This window comes from Acanthochromis polyacanthus, chromosome 14, assembly GCF_021347895.1.
Source record: "Acanthochromis polyacanthus isolate Apoly-LR-REF ecotype Palm Island chromosome 14, KAUST_Apoly_ChrSc, whole genome shotgun sequence".
Lineage (NCBI taxonomy): Eukaryota > Metazoa > Chordata > Actinopteri > Pomacentridae > Acanthochromis > Acanthochromis polyacanthus.
Genome location: NC_067126.1, coordinates 27,557,756 through 27,577,931, shown reverse-complemented (window position 1 = coordinate 27,577,931; position 20,176 = coordinate 27,557,756). Strand labels below are relative to the sequence as shown.

Genomic DNA, 20,176 nt, shown 5'->3' with positions numbered 1-20,176 from the left:
TTTCACTTTTTGTCCTTTTTATTGTCATTAATTATTGTAACTGGTGTCATATCAACAAGAGAAAAACTGCGTACATCTACTTGACCTTTTAAATACATTTACAGTTGCTGTAGGGTGGAGCAGGAGGTGGGGAAGGGGCACACGGAGATGGGGAATGCAGAAAAAACACAGAAGCAAACAAACAGTTGCAGGTGAGGGAAGTAATTAGGCAGGAGGCGGGGCATACCACAAATGGTGTCTGAAAAAGAAACTAGATCACCCAAACACTTTTTTTTTCAAACAGATATAACAGGAGTCAACGGAGTTCCCTCTGTCAATTTTCTTTTGTCCCTTAATTTGTCAAAATATTTTTTTCCCCCAATTTCGTCTCCCACATATTGCAACAAAACATCCAGATACAGTAGCATCCGCCATAAAGCGGCATGGGATCTGCACCAAATGCACACACACAGACAGGTTTCAGAGTAGCTGCATCTTCTGCTAAATATCAGATCGCAAACTGTAGCATCTTCCTCTGCGGTTCAGACACCAGACCATCCTGATGACGAGTTCAACGTCAGCTTGTATTAGTGGAGAAATGTCTGCACTGTTTAGCAGCAGCTGTAAAGACACGGCTCTGTTAGTGGTGTCCTTTTCCAGATGGATTTTTGCAGAATGAGCTCCAGTGTTTAATACTGTTCTGATGTAGAAACAAGCTTCTATTTTGAACTGCTGAGCAGGTATGTGTGAATGATGCTCATCAACAGGACTGAGATGCATTCCTTAGCAACACCAAATCAGCTGTCTGACATTGTCACCAAGCATTACACTGTAAACAACTATTAACTACAAAACATGAACTTGTTTAATCTTTATCCAATAAATGAGGAAATAACTTACTAAAACCCTTTTTTTTAAATTACAAAATAGCCTCTTTTAATATTTGAATCCATACATGCTTGTCATAACATGACCTAGTTCTTGCATAAATGCAATTTTACAGTTATATTTTATAGCCATATTGTCGCTTCATTTTAAAATGTTTTGAGGACATGTAGATGGCAAAGAACTGATGTTTTTATACATGTTTCTATATATATTTGTTAAGTGTATTATATATTGGATGACAAGAATGACTTGCAGTAAGGATGCTTCTTTTGTTAGGGGGGTCTGGCGTCCATGCACGTTTACTGAGCAAGAACAATACGTGCGGCATGGTGTACTGGTCACATTACTTCTTATTTAAAATAGAAAAAAGGCTGTAGCTTCTTCAAAACACTGATCCAAGACCAGTCAAACCGATATTTGGTCCCCAACATTAAGTGCGTATTCAACTTAATCCGGGACCGGTGCTCAAATTGAACTATTCTATGCAACATCATTCAAAAAGAGGGAGATCAACAAAATAAATCAGAAGTAGCACATGTTTGTGTTTAAAATAGACAGGAAACAGGATAAAGAGGACCAAAGTACAGTAGCTCCTAACTTGAGTCTCTACTTAGAGTTGAGTGAAGGACGTTGAAGTAAAGATATGTGGAGGCTGTGGTGTAGCTGAGTAGCAGTGGTAATCAGTCGGCCTCAGGGTGGCAGGAGAGGGCAGAAAAGTTTGAGAGGATCAGGACAGAGGATGTCTGGGATGCAGAACGGCGAATCCACAGATCCAGTGTTCACAAACCCTGCTTGGCCAGAGCTGCGGTGACATCCTCAGCCAGGGTCGCTAACTGCGGCGACTCCATCATGTTGAGACTGCCGGAGGATGATAGGTGGCTGTCCCTGTTGCGGTGAGGGGACACTGAGCCGGAGAGGCCGGGCGACTGGACGACAATCTCGGCTCCGTGGTCCACTCGGGCCTTGGCGTGGTCGCGAAACGTCAACCTGTGGCTCTCAATCTGTGAAAGGCAGGTGATGTGACAGACAGACAACATTTTTATATGTGAAAACAGTGATTTATGCATTTGTGAGTCAGCAATAGAGCGACTGTGAATAATGTGTGTTGTCCTGGGTTGACTAAATTCGGAGGCCTCCACAGGTGAACTGAACACTCACTGAGAACAATTTAGGTTGTGTGGATTAATGTCTACTGTGGCGTATACCATACCTTAACTGCTACCGACATGAGAAGTTAAAGGAATACAACAAGTTTTTGGAAGATTGGCTCAACACAAATAAAGCAAGCTTTACTACTTTATCCTGTAATTAATCACACTACACACATATCTTGCATGTCTTATAAGACTGCAGTAATACACAGATAGGTGACAAATTAAAGGAAAAGCCTGAACCCTACAGTGAAGGGATCCGGTGGCTCTGTTATCCTGTCTGGGGCATTTTGCTCGCACAGTTTGAGTTTGCTTGTCTGTTAAGATGGAAGGGTCACTGCAAATCAATACACAGCTGTCCTATCCTATTATGAAACATTTCTGTCCTGAGGGGAGCTCCCACTTCTAGGATGACACTGGCTACATCCGTAGGGTGCAAAGGTTCACTGAATAGTTTGAGGATAAATATTGTTTGAAACGCATGCGCTGCTCTCCACCGCCCTTATCAAAACACCAGATGAGGGAATATTTTTTGCCATCCCTACAGCAAAGCTTCAGTATCTTGGAGAATCGATGCCAAGGAACATTGGAACTGCTCTAGTGGCACCTTATTAAGTCACTGTATGTCGGCTTTTTTTTTTTTTAATTTCTCACCTGTCTGTATATATTATTATTATATCATTATCATAGTGTTACTGTAGACCACGAGATGAGTTTCTGTATCTACATTCTCCTCAATTTACAGGTAAACTGACAAATAAAGGTAGCAAAAAGTCTGTAGACCATGACTTGAACAAGTAATAATTACTATATAAGCAGACTAAGAGTAATCCCAGAAAAAAGCAACTGGACTTCTATTTAACGTTCTTGAAGATAACCTATAAGAGAAGTTGCTTTCTAGTGAAAATCCTAGGATTACCATAACCTGGATGACTGAGAATCTACACAGTCACTAATGATGAGCAGCTCAATCTCTCAAAAACTTGATGTTTTCCTTTAAATCATGGATTTGGAGCATGGAGCTGACACTCACCGTGATGTGGCCTCCACCAGGAATGTGGTGAGCATTATCCAGGGAACCCACCTTGGCTTGGGCTTTGTCTTTGAAGTCCAACTTCACACTCTCTATACGCACGTGACCGCCCCCTGGGAAGAAGCAGAGGGGGTGATAAAACTTGACAGTCAGAATTAAGGCCTGTACAATGTACATATTCACCTTTCCCTGTGTGTGGAGTTTTCCTATTTTTACAGAAATAATCATGAATAATGCACTGATGGTTACGCCACCAAATATGGACACAACACTCAAATAATGGTGCTAATTTACTAAAAGTTAAAGAAGAGCTGAAGCTGAAAATTTTGCAATTTCTAAGTAATAGGAATAAACAGGACAACAGTTTAAGAAGCTCTCTGTGAATACAGGTTAGAAACATGTCAGGATGATGCCAGCAGGCGGCACTGCAGCACATAAAGCAGTCTGCAACACCATATGGGAGGGTAAGACAGGGTTTCTACATCTCACAGCAAAACAGCAAGTAGTCTGGACACCTGTCTTCAGTGTACAAATCCCCTAGTCTTTGCATTGTTTAAATTCATAGTATACACCAGTGACTTCAAAGACCAGTCTAAGAAACATATTTTTAAAAGAAATTTACTCTTTAACCCAAGAGGTATCTAGTCATTCAGACTGAGCTTTTACTTGTAAAGATTTGACATGACTGCCACATGTCATGGCAATAAAATGTGAAATCCTGCCCACAAACAATGTGTCTGCTATTCTGTGTAATCATCATACCTTGCTGTGAACAGTTCCTTTTGATTTGATCCCATCCACAGCGAACATTCTCTTTCTTACTGGAATGTAATTGTGTACTTTGCATTTCAGTGATTTGAATGAAAAAAAAAAGCAATAGAATGTATAACCCTCTCCAGGTTTGGTCCAACCTTGCCCATCAACTTCTCATTCCACATTCTCACACTTAAGGTAGAAAGACACAAAATGCAGCAATGCTGCCAGGAATGAAAACACCTCCTACATTCGGCCGCCTGTGGACAGATCTATCGAGCTGTCAGTCCAAATGCAGCTGACTGCTTGCTTCCACTCTTGCTGGTTTTTCAGTTTGACATGATATAGATCAGCACAGGAGCTGCGTCTGATTGACGAGGGAGTTAGTTATTCAGGAGTTAAACTGCTAAACACATTTATTATTTACATCGGATGAGTTTACACATTCAGTGTCTGGCATATTCAAGTAAACAAGTATTAGAAGAACTAACCTGTGGGACTTTTTGGCCTGAGTTACACCTGGTATCATCATGTGATGTTTACCATTCTGTTAATGACATCTGATCCACTGGCATTTGCGATTTTTGAATTTTATAAAATTTCTTTCCATGACAACAGACCTACCAGCAACTGATTCTACTTGCAGAATTAGAAAGGCAGCTAAAGTTAACAAGCTAACAAGGATGTTTCCTTATTCACATACTATATCCAGATACAGATTTCATGCCAATGTTGCCCTCTACACTATCCCACTCTTGTCTATGAGTTCCTTCTCACAACAAAGAATAGGAGCGGGCGGTTCAACCCAGCAAGCAACATTTGCTGGGTGTTTTTAGGCCATACTCACATTTACACCTTACGTTTGTCTCTAGAACCAGAGTCTGAACTTAGCAGCTCATTAATTATAGATACTTTGGTCAAGTGCATCTTAGCAGTGCTTAGGGGTTCAGGACATCCTCTGGATAAACACATATTGCAGGGTGTGATTTAAAATGATGGCACCATTCTAGTCACAAGCATGCTCATACCAACGCTGGCACCAGAAGTGCTGCCCTTTTTGAGGGGAGCTCTATACCTGGCCGATGATGGATGTTGTCTAGAGAACCACACTTGGAGGTCACATGGCTCAAGTCGATCTTCTTGTTCTGTATTTGCACCTGGAAGAAGCAAAGTGAGGAAAAGAGAAGGTCAGAGCTCCCACTTCTTGTGAGGTTTTACACTCCAGCTGACCTCAAACTATATTCCAATTGTGTCTTCCCTTTTGTCACTTATAGAGAGGAATATCTGATCTGCACTGTACCTTCCACTGTAGCTGCTGTTTGAAGAAAATGATTGGGTATCAGCTGAGAATGAAAGGTTGTAATTTTCTACATTCCAACACGGTGATATCTGATTGCATGTAATTATTAGAAAACATGAGCAACAGAGTGCAGAATACCAGACTATTAAATAGCAGTCCATGTGTTCTGCTGTGCAGAGAACTGCTGGTGTCTGCTATACAAACCAAAACAAGATATAATACAAGCTATGTCTTAAATGTCTTTTGGCACATCCAGAAAGCTTGTCAGATACATTGCAACAGCGACACATGTACAGCAGTAAAATAGGAAAGCACAGTTGAAAGCGGCCACAGGCAGAGAGGAGACAGGGATGTGCAGTTAAGTGACACACCCAGAAGGTCTGAAGAGAAATCCACAGAGAGATATGTAAGGAGTGAACCGATGAGACAGCAAACACAGTGGAGCTATAAAGCTTTAGACACAGCACAATGAACAAGAAGAGATACACCACATCCTGAGATGAATCACTGAGACACGCCTGTGGTCAGCAATCACTTTGCCAAGACACCGATTTAGTTGATATGCTGTTTGTAACCAATCATTTGGTGTTATTTTCTCCTGTCTCACAGGACCTGAGAGGTAAAAACGATAGCAAAGGTGAGACAATGATGAAGATCGTGAGTCACACAACACAACACCAAGAGCACAAAGTACAGTATGCACCGTTTGGTCTGTGCATCTACTAGGGTGGCCATATTGCTTTGTTAGGTTGTGGACTGATAAGGAGCTCGGAGGCCCTCACACATGCAGAACACTAGCAAAGCTATACAGCATGAGTTAAAAGACAAAAGATGAGATGTGCTTTGTGTCAGCGTGGGAGAACATCTGGCTGCAGTCTGGAACATCCCTCCAGCAATCATGTCTCTTAGAAGTGCATTAACCCTACTGTTGATGTGTTTTATGTTTGTATGGATGTGTTTTAAATTAAAGACATCACTTTTGCTGACTGTATTTTAAGACATTATTAGACTATTAATGAAGCATCGGTTTGTCAGCGGCATGTGGCTGTTGTAGCTGCTGCAGGTGGAGCCTGTTTGAACTCCTATTACTACGGAGACAGCAGATAACTCATCTAGTGTTTCATTTTTGGTGAGATTTCTTTCAAAGATTTACTGAAATTACACCATGTGAAAAGTGTTCAACGAAAAATCACTCGACTACAGACAGACACCAGAAGCCAAAAAGGTTGGAACTACTGGTTAAATCTTTACCAGCAGGTATTATTTTTAAAACTTGATGTAGTATCCATTGTGCCAAATCTTCACTGTGAAGTAGAGAGTACATGATTTCAGGCACTGGGTCTCATCCAGTAAACCCACAATGTGTCTACCGGGGCCCAGAAAAGACAACCTAAACCCTGCTTCTAGAGAGGGCATTGAGAGTGTTTATGGTTCGGTATGGCCTGCGTGCTCCAACACATAAGGGGGAGCTGAGGGAGTTGGTTGCAATCTGTGATCTCACCACTAGAAGCCACTAAATCCCCCACAAGGGTCCTTAAATGGCTGGTAACAATTATGGGCAATCAAACTGGTTCATCATGGCTCCCAATTTAATAATGGTTACATTTATATAGCGCTTTTCAAGACACCCAAAGCACTTTACAATTAATCCATTATTCATTCACTCACACATTCTCACTCTGGTGGTGGTAAGCTACATTTGTAGCCACAGCTGCCCTGGGGCAGACTGACGGAAGTGTGGCTGCCAATCCGCGCCTACGGCCCCTCCGACCACCACCAACATTCACACACCAGTGTGAGAGCACTGGAGGCAAGGTGGGTTAAGTGTCTTGCCCAAGGACATAACAGCACATGACTAGGCGAGAGCAGGAATCAAACCATCAACCCTTCGATCATGGGATGACCTTCTCTACCACCTGAGCCACAGCCGCAATTTAATAATTGAATAGCACAATTTGGTGAATTAGTGGAGAGTAAATGTCACTTCCGTTGGGGAAAAAACACATTGTGCCGATTTGTATGTACATACACAGCAACCAAATTAGAATTTAATTACATCAGGCCTTTGCTTGTAGCATTCTGTTACAGTCACCTTTGACGGTCTGAACGCAAATACTACAGTGCAATTCAATCTCAAAAACAGGTCTATTATTAAAGCCACTTCTGTGACTGGTACTTTCAATAACTCATCCACCCACTCTGTGGCCTTGACCATCCCCCCAATTATTTGCCTTTTCACCAGTGCCTTCATCGTTGTCATGTGCTTGCTATAATAAGCTGCAAGAACTGTCAATTGTGCATCTGTGATTTAAAGTGAGCAGTCTGCCTATGTGCCATTCGTCACTTGCTGTGGGTAGACGTACAATATTTATTTTGGTGTTGAGATTCTCGTATGCACTCTGTGACTCGAACATCGAGCAACTTTTAGTGTCTGTGATAATCCTTACATACTGTACATAGCACCATAGCTTAATAGAAAAAGGGGATGGTTACATCTGCTGCTCATTTTGCATATCAGATCAGTGTAGCCAAACAGATAACGCTTGTTTTTCATAATGTGGGGTAAGTAATTTTGATAAATACTCAAATCTGTTAAACCAAATTGTCTGCTGTTGAAGTTCAGTCAGTTTCTGCACATATTGAAACTCCAGTGACTCTTCTCAGTAATAACAGACCATTTGAAATTCCAGCCAATGAAGCTACAACTGCATAACTGAGAACTTAAGCATAGTTTGTGGGGACTGTGTTAAAATTAATTCTAAAAATAAAAAAATAAAAAATAATTAATTAAAACAAATTTAACCCACACAGGAATACAAATTTCCAGTATCTCTTTGCCTCAAGTATTGCTGATATAGATGTGACATTGCTGGCACCACTTTTATCAAAGTTGTTTGGAAGAAGAAGACACAAGCAGCTGTTGCCCAGGTAACCTGTGTTGTCAGGTGCAAAGAAAAGAAGGTCTCAAGAGACCAGACTTTTCTGAGGGAAGTGAAGTCATGTGATAAGTTCTGTCTCTTTGATATTAGGCTTGTGCAACAGTGCATTGATAATGTGCATCATTCAAATCAGAAGCTGCAGATGGAGCACACACTGTACCTGCTGCCTTCAGAGGACTGTAATCAGACTTAATCAAGTGCTTCATGCAGTGTGCTGCCTGCTGTGGATGAGAGATGCTGCCAAGAGGTTTGCTAGCACTAACAGCAATCCTTTTTTTGGATTGAGATGTCTACTTTCGGATGATTGAATATTAAAAGAGAAAATCAGAAACAGTAAATAAATAAGTCTAATTTCTTCAGATTTCTAAGACTGTGCCAGTACCAATCACAGTAAAAGTAAATATTACAGAGCATGGCTTTGTTGGCTGTGATCTGAACCGTGTTGTGCTGTGAGGTGGCAGGCAGTATACAGGGCAAAATGTGCTTAATCTTGATACAAAATTACAGTGCACCATTGGATCACTGGTGACACTTTCCCTCCCACTGAGGAGCACAGTGAGTCACCAAATTACCATAGAGGCAAAGAAACTACTTTTGTATGTAAGATGAAATTGCACCAGCGCAACACTGTACAGCCATTTCATTCTGCTGGAGGAGGAGACACTCAGCCTTTAGCATCAAAATTCCTCGCAGGACACAAACCACCACTGGAGAATGATGTGTTGATGAAGAGCGGTCTGGTTAATAGAACCAGCACTGCTGAGTGAGTGAGTAAATGACTTGGCACTAAACTAGTCAACTGTAAAGCGAGGTGAAAAAAGGAATAGACAACACTGAAGAAAAACACATCACGACACAACACATAAATAACACTGAGACAATGGGCTTGCGGCACAAGACTCACGTTTCCACCTCCTGCTGAGTAGCCCCGCCTGTCCAAGGACCCACACCTAGACTGAACATGGCTATAGTCCAGCTTAACACTGGGGATGAGAACCTGCAGGGGTGGAGGTGAGGAATGAGGTGGGAAAAGGCTCGGGCTTTCTGGCAAAACTCTGAAACAGTTTGCATCCACCCACTGTTTAAATTCTGTCCTACACATCTGAGTTTGTTTGGCTGTAATGTGGGCACTAATGACCTAACCGTTCCCTTGATGTCCTTGATAAACATCATTCAATGGCTGTAATCACTAAGCTAACAGGCAAGACATATTCTTCTTACATGTCTTACAGCATGAGCTTTAACACCAAAACGCACTCAAATGCATGGCATCTAATGACTCCTCAGAAGATGACTCATCAACAACTGGAATATAACGCTATGCATATCCTACAACACTGGATTCCATGCTAAAACAGCTGTCAAACTGTAGCCAAAACCAGCTAGTGTGCATTGCATTCCAATTAAGATTTGAAAGGAGCAAAGTAACATCAAGTTTCAAGATTGTGTTGTCATTATTTAGTTTCTTCATGTATTTTGAGCCAATTAAACAAAATATGAAACATTCCAGAAATCTTGACTTCACACAGTTTGACAAGAAGAGGGACCTCCTCTATTAAAACATGTTAAATGTTCTTTTAGGGTTTCCATTTCACTATTAAGCCAAAATACAAGTAAATGCATATTAAAAGCAGCTAAGATTTGCGACAATTGGTTTATGGTGCAAGGATGATAAAATAGTGCTGTGATGTTGGATGACTCTGTAGCTGCTGGGAGAGAAAGCAGGAGTGAGATGCAGATATTGCAGAGTTGGTACAGAAAAAATAAATACATTTTACCTGGCAGCACATTAAAAGCAATGGGAACTAACACCAGATAGAAAAAGACATAGCACAAACATATTCCACATATTTTTGCATGACAAGAGAAGACAGGAGAGACCATCAGGTATGTGAGCCCTGAAGTGCATTTTGTTGTCTTCAAAACGGCGTAATCTGACCATAAATTACTGCTTTGCATTAATTTCAGCAAAGGAATATGCAAAAGATTTACTCTGTGTGTGCATTCAGTCCCAGTAAGTATAATGTTTCTGCTGTTGCTTTCTCTTCAACTAGTGCTACTGAATAAAAATCTGTCTAATTAAACAACCCCCATGACCAATAAAAGGACAATAAAAATTCTCCCCACTGCTGCCAAAGCAATGCTGGAAATTAGAAATAAAATCAATCATTTCTTTGTTCTCTAAAAAAAAAAACTCACTGCCCATGCAATATTTAATAATGGTTGATGTTTTATCATCAGTCCCTACTTAAAAATGACTTAGGCTTTTCTTTTTTTTTCTTTTGACTCCAACCTGATGGCAGCGCAGCACAGTAAATAAACCACAAGAGCAGATGATTCACACATTTACCTTCACAGAATGTGATCAACACACTTTCAGCATAGCATGTGACCCATGCAATCTCACATGGCCTTGAATTGTGGGGTACACTTTATAATGGAAACAAGCATTTTATACACATACTGGAAGGTAGGAAAAAAATGAACAAACTGGGGAGAGCAAACCAAACTGCACTTTGCCTTGAGAATTACTTTTACAGGCTTTCATCTGGGAAAAATCAAGTACATGAAACAAACTCAAACCACTTGTGAAAATGGAAGTCAGAGACATTTCCAGAGAACGAAAAAAACTCATTTAACTCTGTGGTAGACTTGCTACACTACAAAATAAGCACCAGACACCAGGCTAAATCTAATACATACAACTGTACAGGATTAAATGGAAAACTAACTAAAATGAATGATGACATTGACATGGAATTTTGTAAGGGCATTTTTTTCTTCTTTAATACCTTTCTGACAAGAGGTCAAGCTACAGTTGTCAGATGAAGCTGGCGGGACCTAAAATTACTTTCTAAAGGACATTTCATCATGGCAGACATTGAGCAACACATGGCTATGTCCATCTAGCTGAATGTTACCATCAGGTCACCTTCATGCCTGACAGCTGAGTAATTCAGGGGTTTATGGTGCTGCTCTGACAGCAGGAAACGGAGTAAAAACCAAAGATCACAGACTGCTGCTGTGTTCAGTTGTGTACAGGTCTGTCATTAACCCATTGAATCCCAAAATAATAAGAACAGAAAGAATTTTGAAACAGTCGAACTAATCATGTCGTATGTGCATGACAAAACTGAACTAAATCTAAGTTTGATCTAAACCACTTATTTGGGAACTAGGCTGAACTGTAGCCCAGGTTTACACAGCAGACAGGAGACAAGGATGGAAACAAACAAAAATGCAAATAGCAAAATAATTATAGTAAGTAGAGTTGTAACACCACCATGTTCGGCACTTGGATAAATGCTGTACATGATGATTTTATTTTAAAAATTTCTTTAGTTGTAATTTTGTAATAAAAAAAAAATCAACTTTGTTTTTTTTCTTTTTTATGATGAATTGCATTATAAATTAACCGTTATATTGCACAGAGAACTTTTTTCTGCTTCCATTAAAGTGCAGGATTCGCATTGCAGGGGAAAATAAACCCACGCCAACAAAAAAAATGCACGACATGCAACAAATGTCCAGAAACTGCTCGAGGTTCAGAAGGTTAATACAAAATTTTACTGAGCTTTGAAAGTAACGAAATTTTTTATTCCTGTACGTATAGGGGAAAGGGAGACAAATCATTGAAAAATTTAAGTGTGAGAGTCAAACTACAGAAAGAAAACACGATAAAATACAAACTAGAGTACGACAATACCACACCATTGACCTAGTCATACAACTAGCCTTTAACAGCACAACATAAAGCAGTTTATAGCACATGATAAGATAGGACTTTAAGGGAAATATGCAGGGGAAATGCTTTAGACAGACTGACTATAATTAAATGTGGCCTTCACCCATCCCCTTAATCAAGGAGGGTAAAGGCAGAAGGGTACATACATTTGCCCCACGGGGAGAGTGCTTCAGATTGTCCTTGGAGCTGCATTTTGACAGTGAGTGACTGAAGTCCAGCTTCTTGTTTAAAATATGAATCTATGGAGAAATACAGAGATACATGGACCTCTTGCATGGCAGATGCTTATCACAATATACTATACCAAGATTAGCCTGCTAGATTAAAAGATACTGATGAGGAGTGTACTGACAAATGAGTGATAATGTAGAGGTTATACTGTGTTCATTGACAGCTTTAGTTAGTATGCGAGACACTGATCATATGCACAGCTTATTTTCTGTAAATGTGATACTGATGTTTAAAGGAACAATCATCCATCATGCACAGTTTATCAAATTTCTATACATACACACTTTACCACACACTGCCATGACTAGTAATAAATCGCTATTATTACATCAAAAGAAAAAACACTGATTTCCCTTTTTTTGGATTATTATTATTATTAAGTTCCCAAAATTTAATATAGAGGGATGTAAATTTAAAATCAGTTAATCTGAGCAACAATAAAATAATGTACTTGTCATGACAGGAAAAGGGGCCCTTCACTTTTAAATGAGTGTATTAAAGTACTGTAGGCTGCATTAAATGATTTTTTCATCTTTTAGCAACCCTAGTTGGACATTTAAGTGCCGTAAGTGGGAAAAAAGCAATCTACGAGTAATGATTACTGTATTTCCATCATGGTTAAGTTGATAAACAAAACAGAAAAACTGGATCCTGGAGTGTGCCACTGAAATAAATATGATACACATTAAAGTTAAAAATTAAACAACATATTTATGAATAGTTGATAAACTGGCTGAATTAAAAAAAAGTATTATGAGGCCATTAAATACATTTTAATTATAATGTCTCCATGAAATCACTCTTAACTGCTTATAATGCCACGTGCATTGCATTTGCTTCAGCATTTGTAGTCTCTATTCAATGACAGCTTTATATAAAGAAGAACCTCTTTAAGTCAAAGATGTGTAGCGCAATATTCTACAAAGTAGGTGATGAAGGTCTAACTTGCTTGACCTCAACATGACTTATTCCTACAATAGCTGGACAAACAGCTTCTGCTGCTGCTCTGTAGGCTGGACTTAATTTAGTGTTTAAAATCATCAATTAAAAGACAAACATCTGTAGCAAGAGTATTGTTTTTTTGTTTTTTTGTTTTTTTTACATAATTTTGCTTTAAGGCCTAATTTAGATGTAAATTGAATCAATCATTAATGGCCTTTTCAAAAGTATCAACATATGAGTTGAGTAAAACTTCACATGGCAGACTTCCTATAAAATTAATCCACTGACACACGCTTGAGGGCTTAATATAAAAAACAAAAACAAACAAAAGTTGAAAAACACGGTGCTATAATTAATAATGTTAAGATATACCAGCAGGTCTTGGGTCCAGGTCACACTGTGTGCCGCCGACAGACACAGAGTAATGGAGATGAAGCGCAGCACTGACTTCCAGATCAAAGAGGCCCTGCATTTGGCCTCTGTTGGCCTATTTTGGTCCTTGTGTTTCTAAGAGGACAGTCAGTGGACAGGTCAGTAGCTGGGCGGGGGGGTTGCTGTGGGCTAGGGGAGGTTCACTATATGGTGCTTACAGTAGCACTACATGGACTTTGGAGCTGCTAAGAACTACTACAGGTCAGAGGAGTTAATCACTGTCATCTGACAATTGTTATTTGCACTTTGTGTGTAACTCTTTCATGATTGTCATGTCAAAATGGGGCAGCAGAAACACTGTGACATGTTAAAACTGAACCGGTTATTTCTGTTATCAGGTGTTTTTGAAAGAAAAATGATAAACGTTCGTGTTATATAGGCAGCCAGAACCTAAGTAACGGATCACTTTAAGCTTAGCATGACTAGTCAGTCTAGAATGATCCTGTTTGTCTAATTTCTACTATTACAGTGCCACCGATAAGGGACACAATATATGTCTAAATTCAACAGAACTTCTTATACATATTACATTGGATTCTACTGCCAGAACTCTTTATTACATTTCTATTTTTGTCCTTTAAATGATATTCAGTAATAATTCATTCCCCTCTGAGGTGCTACTGTTAAATCCACTTAAGAGATGGAAATAGCAACATTTAGGCAAAGTGTTTGTCAAGACACTTCTTACTGATTCTCCTAAAACATATTATGCCTCTAAATCCCCTCAGTCATCCCATCATCAGAGCATAAAGCCACTGCCTTAAGAGGAAGATTAAATTTTAAGTTTGAGTCAGGCAGCTTGTGGCCATGCAGGAGTTGGTGAATCAGACCACTCACTCTGCTGAGACAGTCACCTCACCTCACTTCACATGCACACACACAAACACACACACGCATACACAGCGGCACAATGACACATCAAAAACGATAATCTAATTATATTAAAGATAATGCACTTGTGATTGTATAATTGTAAACATATGAATGTTGTTAATACATTTTTATTATCAAAGCTACTAATGCAATTATTTGACTGGGAAAGTACAGTGGATGCTACTTTCAATTTTGTGTTAACTGATAAGTTCTCACCCAATCCTTGAGGACAGATAGCTCTTTCAACATAGGGCACGGAGTGGTATACCTGCACTGCATTTGTCTACATCAATAATACAGATTTCAAAGACGATGCGATCTTTCCTGAGGTGTCAAGTAACACCTTTTAGGTCCACAACAAGCAGAATTCCTCCCTTTAAGGATATGATTTCTATTAAAATGCAAAGGAATGTTTGAATAAATTGCTGTGGAACGCCTACAGTGTATGTCACAGATGCCAGATTCACAAAAGTGTGATGTGTTCACAGCCACACACAAGCAAACAGAAGCACAGTGGACCAGAATCTTCCCCTCAAATATTGACCAGCCACTTCACTATCTACGAGACTGCAGCTAAAATCCCATCCAGTGCTGAAAGGATTGGTGGGGAGCACTGGATTACCTGCTGTCAAGGCAACCTCGCACAAATGCTCACACTGCATTAGGTGGCTTTTAGCTGCATAACACGCCAAACTGACATTCAAAATATAAAACGACAGAAAAAAATGAAAATTCCCACAAGCTGTAAAGTATTTTCTGCTCTACACACCTCTTGTATAAGAGATTTACTGTAGAAGCTAGGGTCAATGTTGCCAGAATTAATAAAAATCTGTGACTTATTGTGACCCAGCATGCCTCTCTTCACACATAAACACACATGCTAACAAACAGAGAAACTCGAGTCTGCCTGTTTCTCCTGCAGATGACAGGCCGGCATTTGGAACATGATCCCACCCTATTTTGTGGCTGACTGCACAGAGCTGCTCAGAGACCTGGCAAGTCATAAAGATGCCAGCCAAACGCTTAGATTCCTAATCAGGTCATCAGTGGAGGCTTGTAAGAGCTGATGGCTACAGACACACTGCTGTTTTCATCACCATGCTTCCTGTTGCAGTGCTGCCTCTGCGTTTCAGGCTCGCGCTGGAACAAGATATTTGTCAAACTGTAGGGTATATACTCCCAGACACCCTGTTAATGCAGATTCTGCGCGGCAACGGAAAACACGATTTGAGATGCAGATTTATGTTGGCTGAATTGCTGTCCTTACTTCACAGAGCCAGGGGCAAAACTCAGGGGAAGAATACCACGGTCGGTACTGACACTCACTGAGATGTCAAAGTTTCTATTTATTGAGATGTGGGCCTGCAGAATTACTATGTTTTAGAGCAGTATAACCATATTTCTTTAGAATTGATCCATGGATGGCGACACAGTTGGAACACTGATAGGTTGGGGTGTTTTATCTGAATGATGCTGAAGCTTCTTTATGCAATCTTTGACTATAAAGCGGCAGGGAGTCTATTCAACTCACAGCAACAGAGCTCTGAAATACTGTTCCTAATGCCAGCATATAGTGCATATGAAAAGTGCTAAACTACTAACGGTACTCATCCATCAAACACGGAACAACACAGACAGCTACAAATCCACTTTTTTGCCATCTGACAAATGCATGTCTGATATTTTGTCAGCTTTTTGTCAGTGGTTCGGTTCCCAAATTCTTGAAAAGTATTTCTTTTTGTGTTACTCTGACTGATCCCTTTACTTGTTCATGAGCCGTCTGTGTAACAGTTCACTCAAGGCAGAAATTCTGTCATCATGTGAGAGCTTAACTGCTGCCATTGCAACTGCTGCCTGCACTATAGTTTCATTTAGGGACACTAGAAGTAGTCAACTATACAATGGACTGGCAATAGCTAAATGTAAAGGACTGCACATCTGGGTGGTGGTGATCCTTATTATTAAAATCAATGTTAGTATCAGCAATATGGGTTCAAAGAAGTTCTAGGCAAGTTTTTAACATCAATCTTCACAGTGCTTTCAGGTCTGGGAAAACTCAACCAAACTATGCACAGTAAGTTAAGAAAAATGGTGCAAAAATCATTTTCCGAGCTCAAATTAATGCATATTTGTGAGACATGAATTTTGTGCCAGTATTACAGTTTTTTTTTCACCCACGAAACACCATTATTTCTTATCTCACTGTTCTTTCAAAGTGGTGGGTCAGCAGGATGATTAAACGCCCAATAACGGACAGAGGTAGGTAAGGGACATAGGTGGGAGGGAGAAAGGCTACAGAAAATAAGCATTACAAGGCAGAAGAAAAAGACGATGTTAGACAAAAACACACTTTAGAAAACAGTTGAACCTGTGCTGTTGCAGTGGGCCTTGCTGTGTACCGATGGTGAATGGTATTCTACAGATTTTAGAACTTTAAACTTCATAAAAATGAATATAAAGAAAAAGGCTATTGTCTGTCTCGGTTTCTTTTTCCTGCCATTGAACCCTTTGCTGCTGCCTTATGAGCTAAATTCAGAATCGAGGTAGCGTGGTAGGAGGTAATCTCAAACTTTCCTTGTATGCATATGTATGAACCTACAAGAAGCGGAGACAGTTTCATTTTCTATATGTTGCCTGTACTAACAAAAATAAATATATGGCAGTTTCCATTGCTGTGTCAGGAAAAGACACATAGGAAAAAAATATGAAAAGCAGAGGAAATAGGAGCAAGCAGCAAGCACTTCGACAGACGCTTTAGGAATTTTTTTGGGGGGGTTGTATGAGAAGAGTGTGTCACCTGTCCTCCTTTGGGCTGGTACTTGATATTCTCTGTGGAGCCGATCTTAGACTTGACATTCTTGAAGTCAGGCAGCGGCTGGTTGATGATCCGGAGCTGCTTGGGTGTGGTTGCGGGCGACTTAGGTGGGGTGCGGACCACTGCCACCTTCCTCTCCTGGGAAATCAAACTGAGGGAGCGTGGGGTCCCGGGGGTCCTTGAAGATGATGAGTAGCTGGGAGGGGTTCCTGGGGTGATGGCTGTGGAGCCGGGGGTGCGGGGGGTGGAGTGGCCACTGCGAGCCGAACGGGAGCGCACCGATTCTGTAACTGGTGAGGAAGTACATACGGATGAGAGCCGGAACTTGAGGTGAAGAGGAAATGTAATCCCTGTTGTTGCATAAAACTATTTTAACAGTCTATAACAAGAACTGGATGTGTTGCATCACTATTTCAAGTGTCCTTTTGAAATGTACTCACATCCACCCAGGTACCAGTAGACATGTACAGACGAACACAATCTATTGCAACAGCCCTGTAGTAAAAATGTTTTTGTTGCAATGACAGAGGTCTTTGGAAATCCCTTCTACCTGTCATACTAGGGGCTCGTCCTGTCCTGTGCTCTGCCCTCATCTCAGTGCGAAATGCTGCAGAAAAAAAAAAGAAAAGATGAAAGCTTTAAAATTAAGTGACAGAAAGAAGGAGAACAAGGGTGAGTTGTGGGAACGGCTAATAGTCGTTTTGCAGTCTTTGATGCAAATGCCTTGCATTCTGAATGTGTACTCAAAAAAAGGTACATAGAGATACTGAAAGAAAGAGAGAGAAAGAGGAAAACATGCGCTTATCTGATTAGTACAGAATTGGTGAAGCAAGATACAGTACAAGTTATTAAGCTAGTCGGGTAAAATAATATAAGACAGAAGAATACAAATTTTCTGAGCAGTTTTTATCTACAAATGAGTCCATCTCTCATTGTCACACTACAGCTGGATCTTCTTAAAATAACCATAATGAACATACAGTATATCCCCAGAAGTGCTCTTTAATCTCCCAGGTTGTTACATTGCTATCTATGCAACACACAATTGGTTAGCCTTGGAAAAAGTTGATTTATGTTCAAGTCTACTAAAAGCCACCTAAATACTACTGCTGAGGACATGAAGCTTACATGTGGGTCTGCGGGGAGCTGTGGAGCCGGAGCTAGTGATAGATGTGGAACTCTCCTCATGGTCATGGTATGGACGACGGGTCAGGATGGAGGCATGCCGTGGCAGAGAGGTCCTCTTGTCTGGGCTCCGTGATCCACCATCCTGTTGGAGGACATATAAAAAAGTGAAGCAGATGTTAGCCTGTGATTTCTTGTTTATTTTTTAATAAGATCTAACACTATACAAATAAAAGACATTTTTTCAACAAATCATAGTCATGTTTTTCTCTAATTTCCAGAGGTTCAGCAGCAACAGTTCCACCCTACCATGCACCTACCTTTGCCATAAGTCTCTGTAATTGTGGCGAGCCTCGAGGCTCTGCTGAGGATGGACGAGGTTTATCTAATGAGACAGCCGCTCTGGATACGGAGGTGGGGATCTTTGTAAGTGTCAAACGATGGGCATGGAACTGAGATGGTACAAGAAAGAGGCCCAGCGGGTGGGTAGCATGGCACCGAAACAAAGAACACAGAGACAAAATGATGGTGAAAATAACAGTGATTTAACATGCATTATCAGTGCACTCATGTCTGCTTGTTGGGATGACAAATTAAATATTAACACCACGTTGTGTGTGTTCCATTTCAATGAAACTAATCAAAACAGCCATTCATGCACATTCTTTGTGAAGATGATAAGAAGCAAAACAAAATCAAAATTTGTGAGAATACTGCTCACCGTGCTCGTGCAACAGCAACAAGTTACATGACGGAACAAAGTGACTGATGTATTAGGAGACACTTACAGTATGCTGTAATGACATGACATTTAAGAAACGCAGAAACTGTGTTATTTTAGTCACAATATCTGTCATTACCATGGTGGGGGAGTAAAATGGAGTCACGACCACAGCCGCTGGAGAAATGTCACAGGGTGATGCAACACCCACTCAGTACAATAAACCCTCCAAATGGATCTGTCTTCCCTACTTGTGCGAAAAGCCATTAAACATTTCGCAAAAAGCAAAATGCAGCCAACACGAATGTTTTCTTTCCAAAAAGCACAAAGGAAAAATAGCAGCTGCGTTAATACGGAAATATAGTGCAGTGTCGTTAATGCCATTAATGAGCAGAGGGAGAGGGCACTTGCTTAAACTGTACGTAATGTGTTATTCACTGTTTGAGTGTCTGCTCTACAGATATACACGCCAAGTTGTGTATTCACAGATCCATCCTAACAGCGAGAGAAGTTTCAAATCTGTCCAACCAGAAAGCAGAGGCAGCAGATCTAACTGAAATTGGTCTTCGCTGTTCGAAGAAAGTTTCAATTTGCTTTCAGTGTCATTTTGTACTGACTGATGTTTATTTGCCTCTAATTGGTGATTCAGACTGTAAAGCTTTCATTTGGCATTCCTCTGATTGGTTCCAGAGGTCATGCCGTTGTCGGGCTGGTCGAGTATACTCACCGATGCTCTGTCGCGAGACTGTCTGGCAACGCTGAGAGGCTGACGACCGTCTGGTAGGGCCTCTGAGGGACAGAGACAGAAACAGACTTAAAGGCAAATCAAGGCACTCAGACGGAATACATGTGTTAACCTTCATGCTCTGAAGAAGGAGAAGCGACGAGAGCCTGTGAGATTTGGACAATTATCGTCATATTCATATCCTTATGAGGATATGTGGTTATCATTACAGCAATGTAAAAATGCAGACATCAAACTTTGTATTCCTAAAACTGGCATGGTAAGCTAAATGACAACCTCAGTGTTCTGTGGGAGCTGGTTGTTTCCCCCCTTGAGAGCTCTGTTCTGCAAAGATTTGGCAAGATATCACACAGAATGGGGGATTTTGTATTATGTAAGTCAACCCTGGAAAATAATCTAATTGGGGCAATGCAGCAGTATACTGAGCTTTCATCATCGGTGACACAGAATTCAGTTCGTCATGGGAAAATGAAGTGCAAACTGCCTCTGGGACAGAGCAGCATT

General features: G+C 40.5%; 1 protein-coding gene across 1 annotated transcript in view; it reads right to left on the bottom strand.

Moving 5' to 3' along the window:
- The window catches only part of map2 (microtubule-associated protein 2), a 118,650-nt gene continuing 98,474 nt past the window's right edge, over positions 1-20,176 (bottom strand). The window contains 9 exon segments of the mRNA XM_051959188.1: positions 1-1,868; positions 3,052-3,164; positions 4,880-4,961; positions 8,948-9,040; positions 11,935-12,027; positions 17,064-17,371; positions 17,632-17,688; positions 18,210-18,351; positions 19,655-19,716. Of these exon segments, the coding sequence (XP_051815148.1) occupies positions 1,647-1,868; positions 3,052-3,164; positions 4,880-4,961; positions 8,948-9,040; positions 11,935-12,027; positions 17,064-17,371; positions 17,632-17,688; positions 18,210-18,351; positions 19,655-19,716 (1,172 nt within the window). The 3' untranslated portion in view covers positions 1-1,646.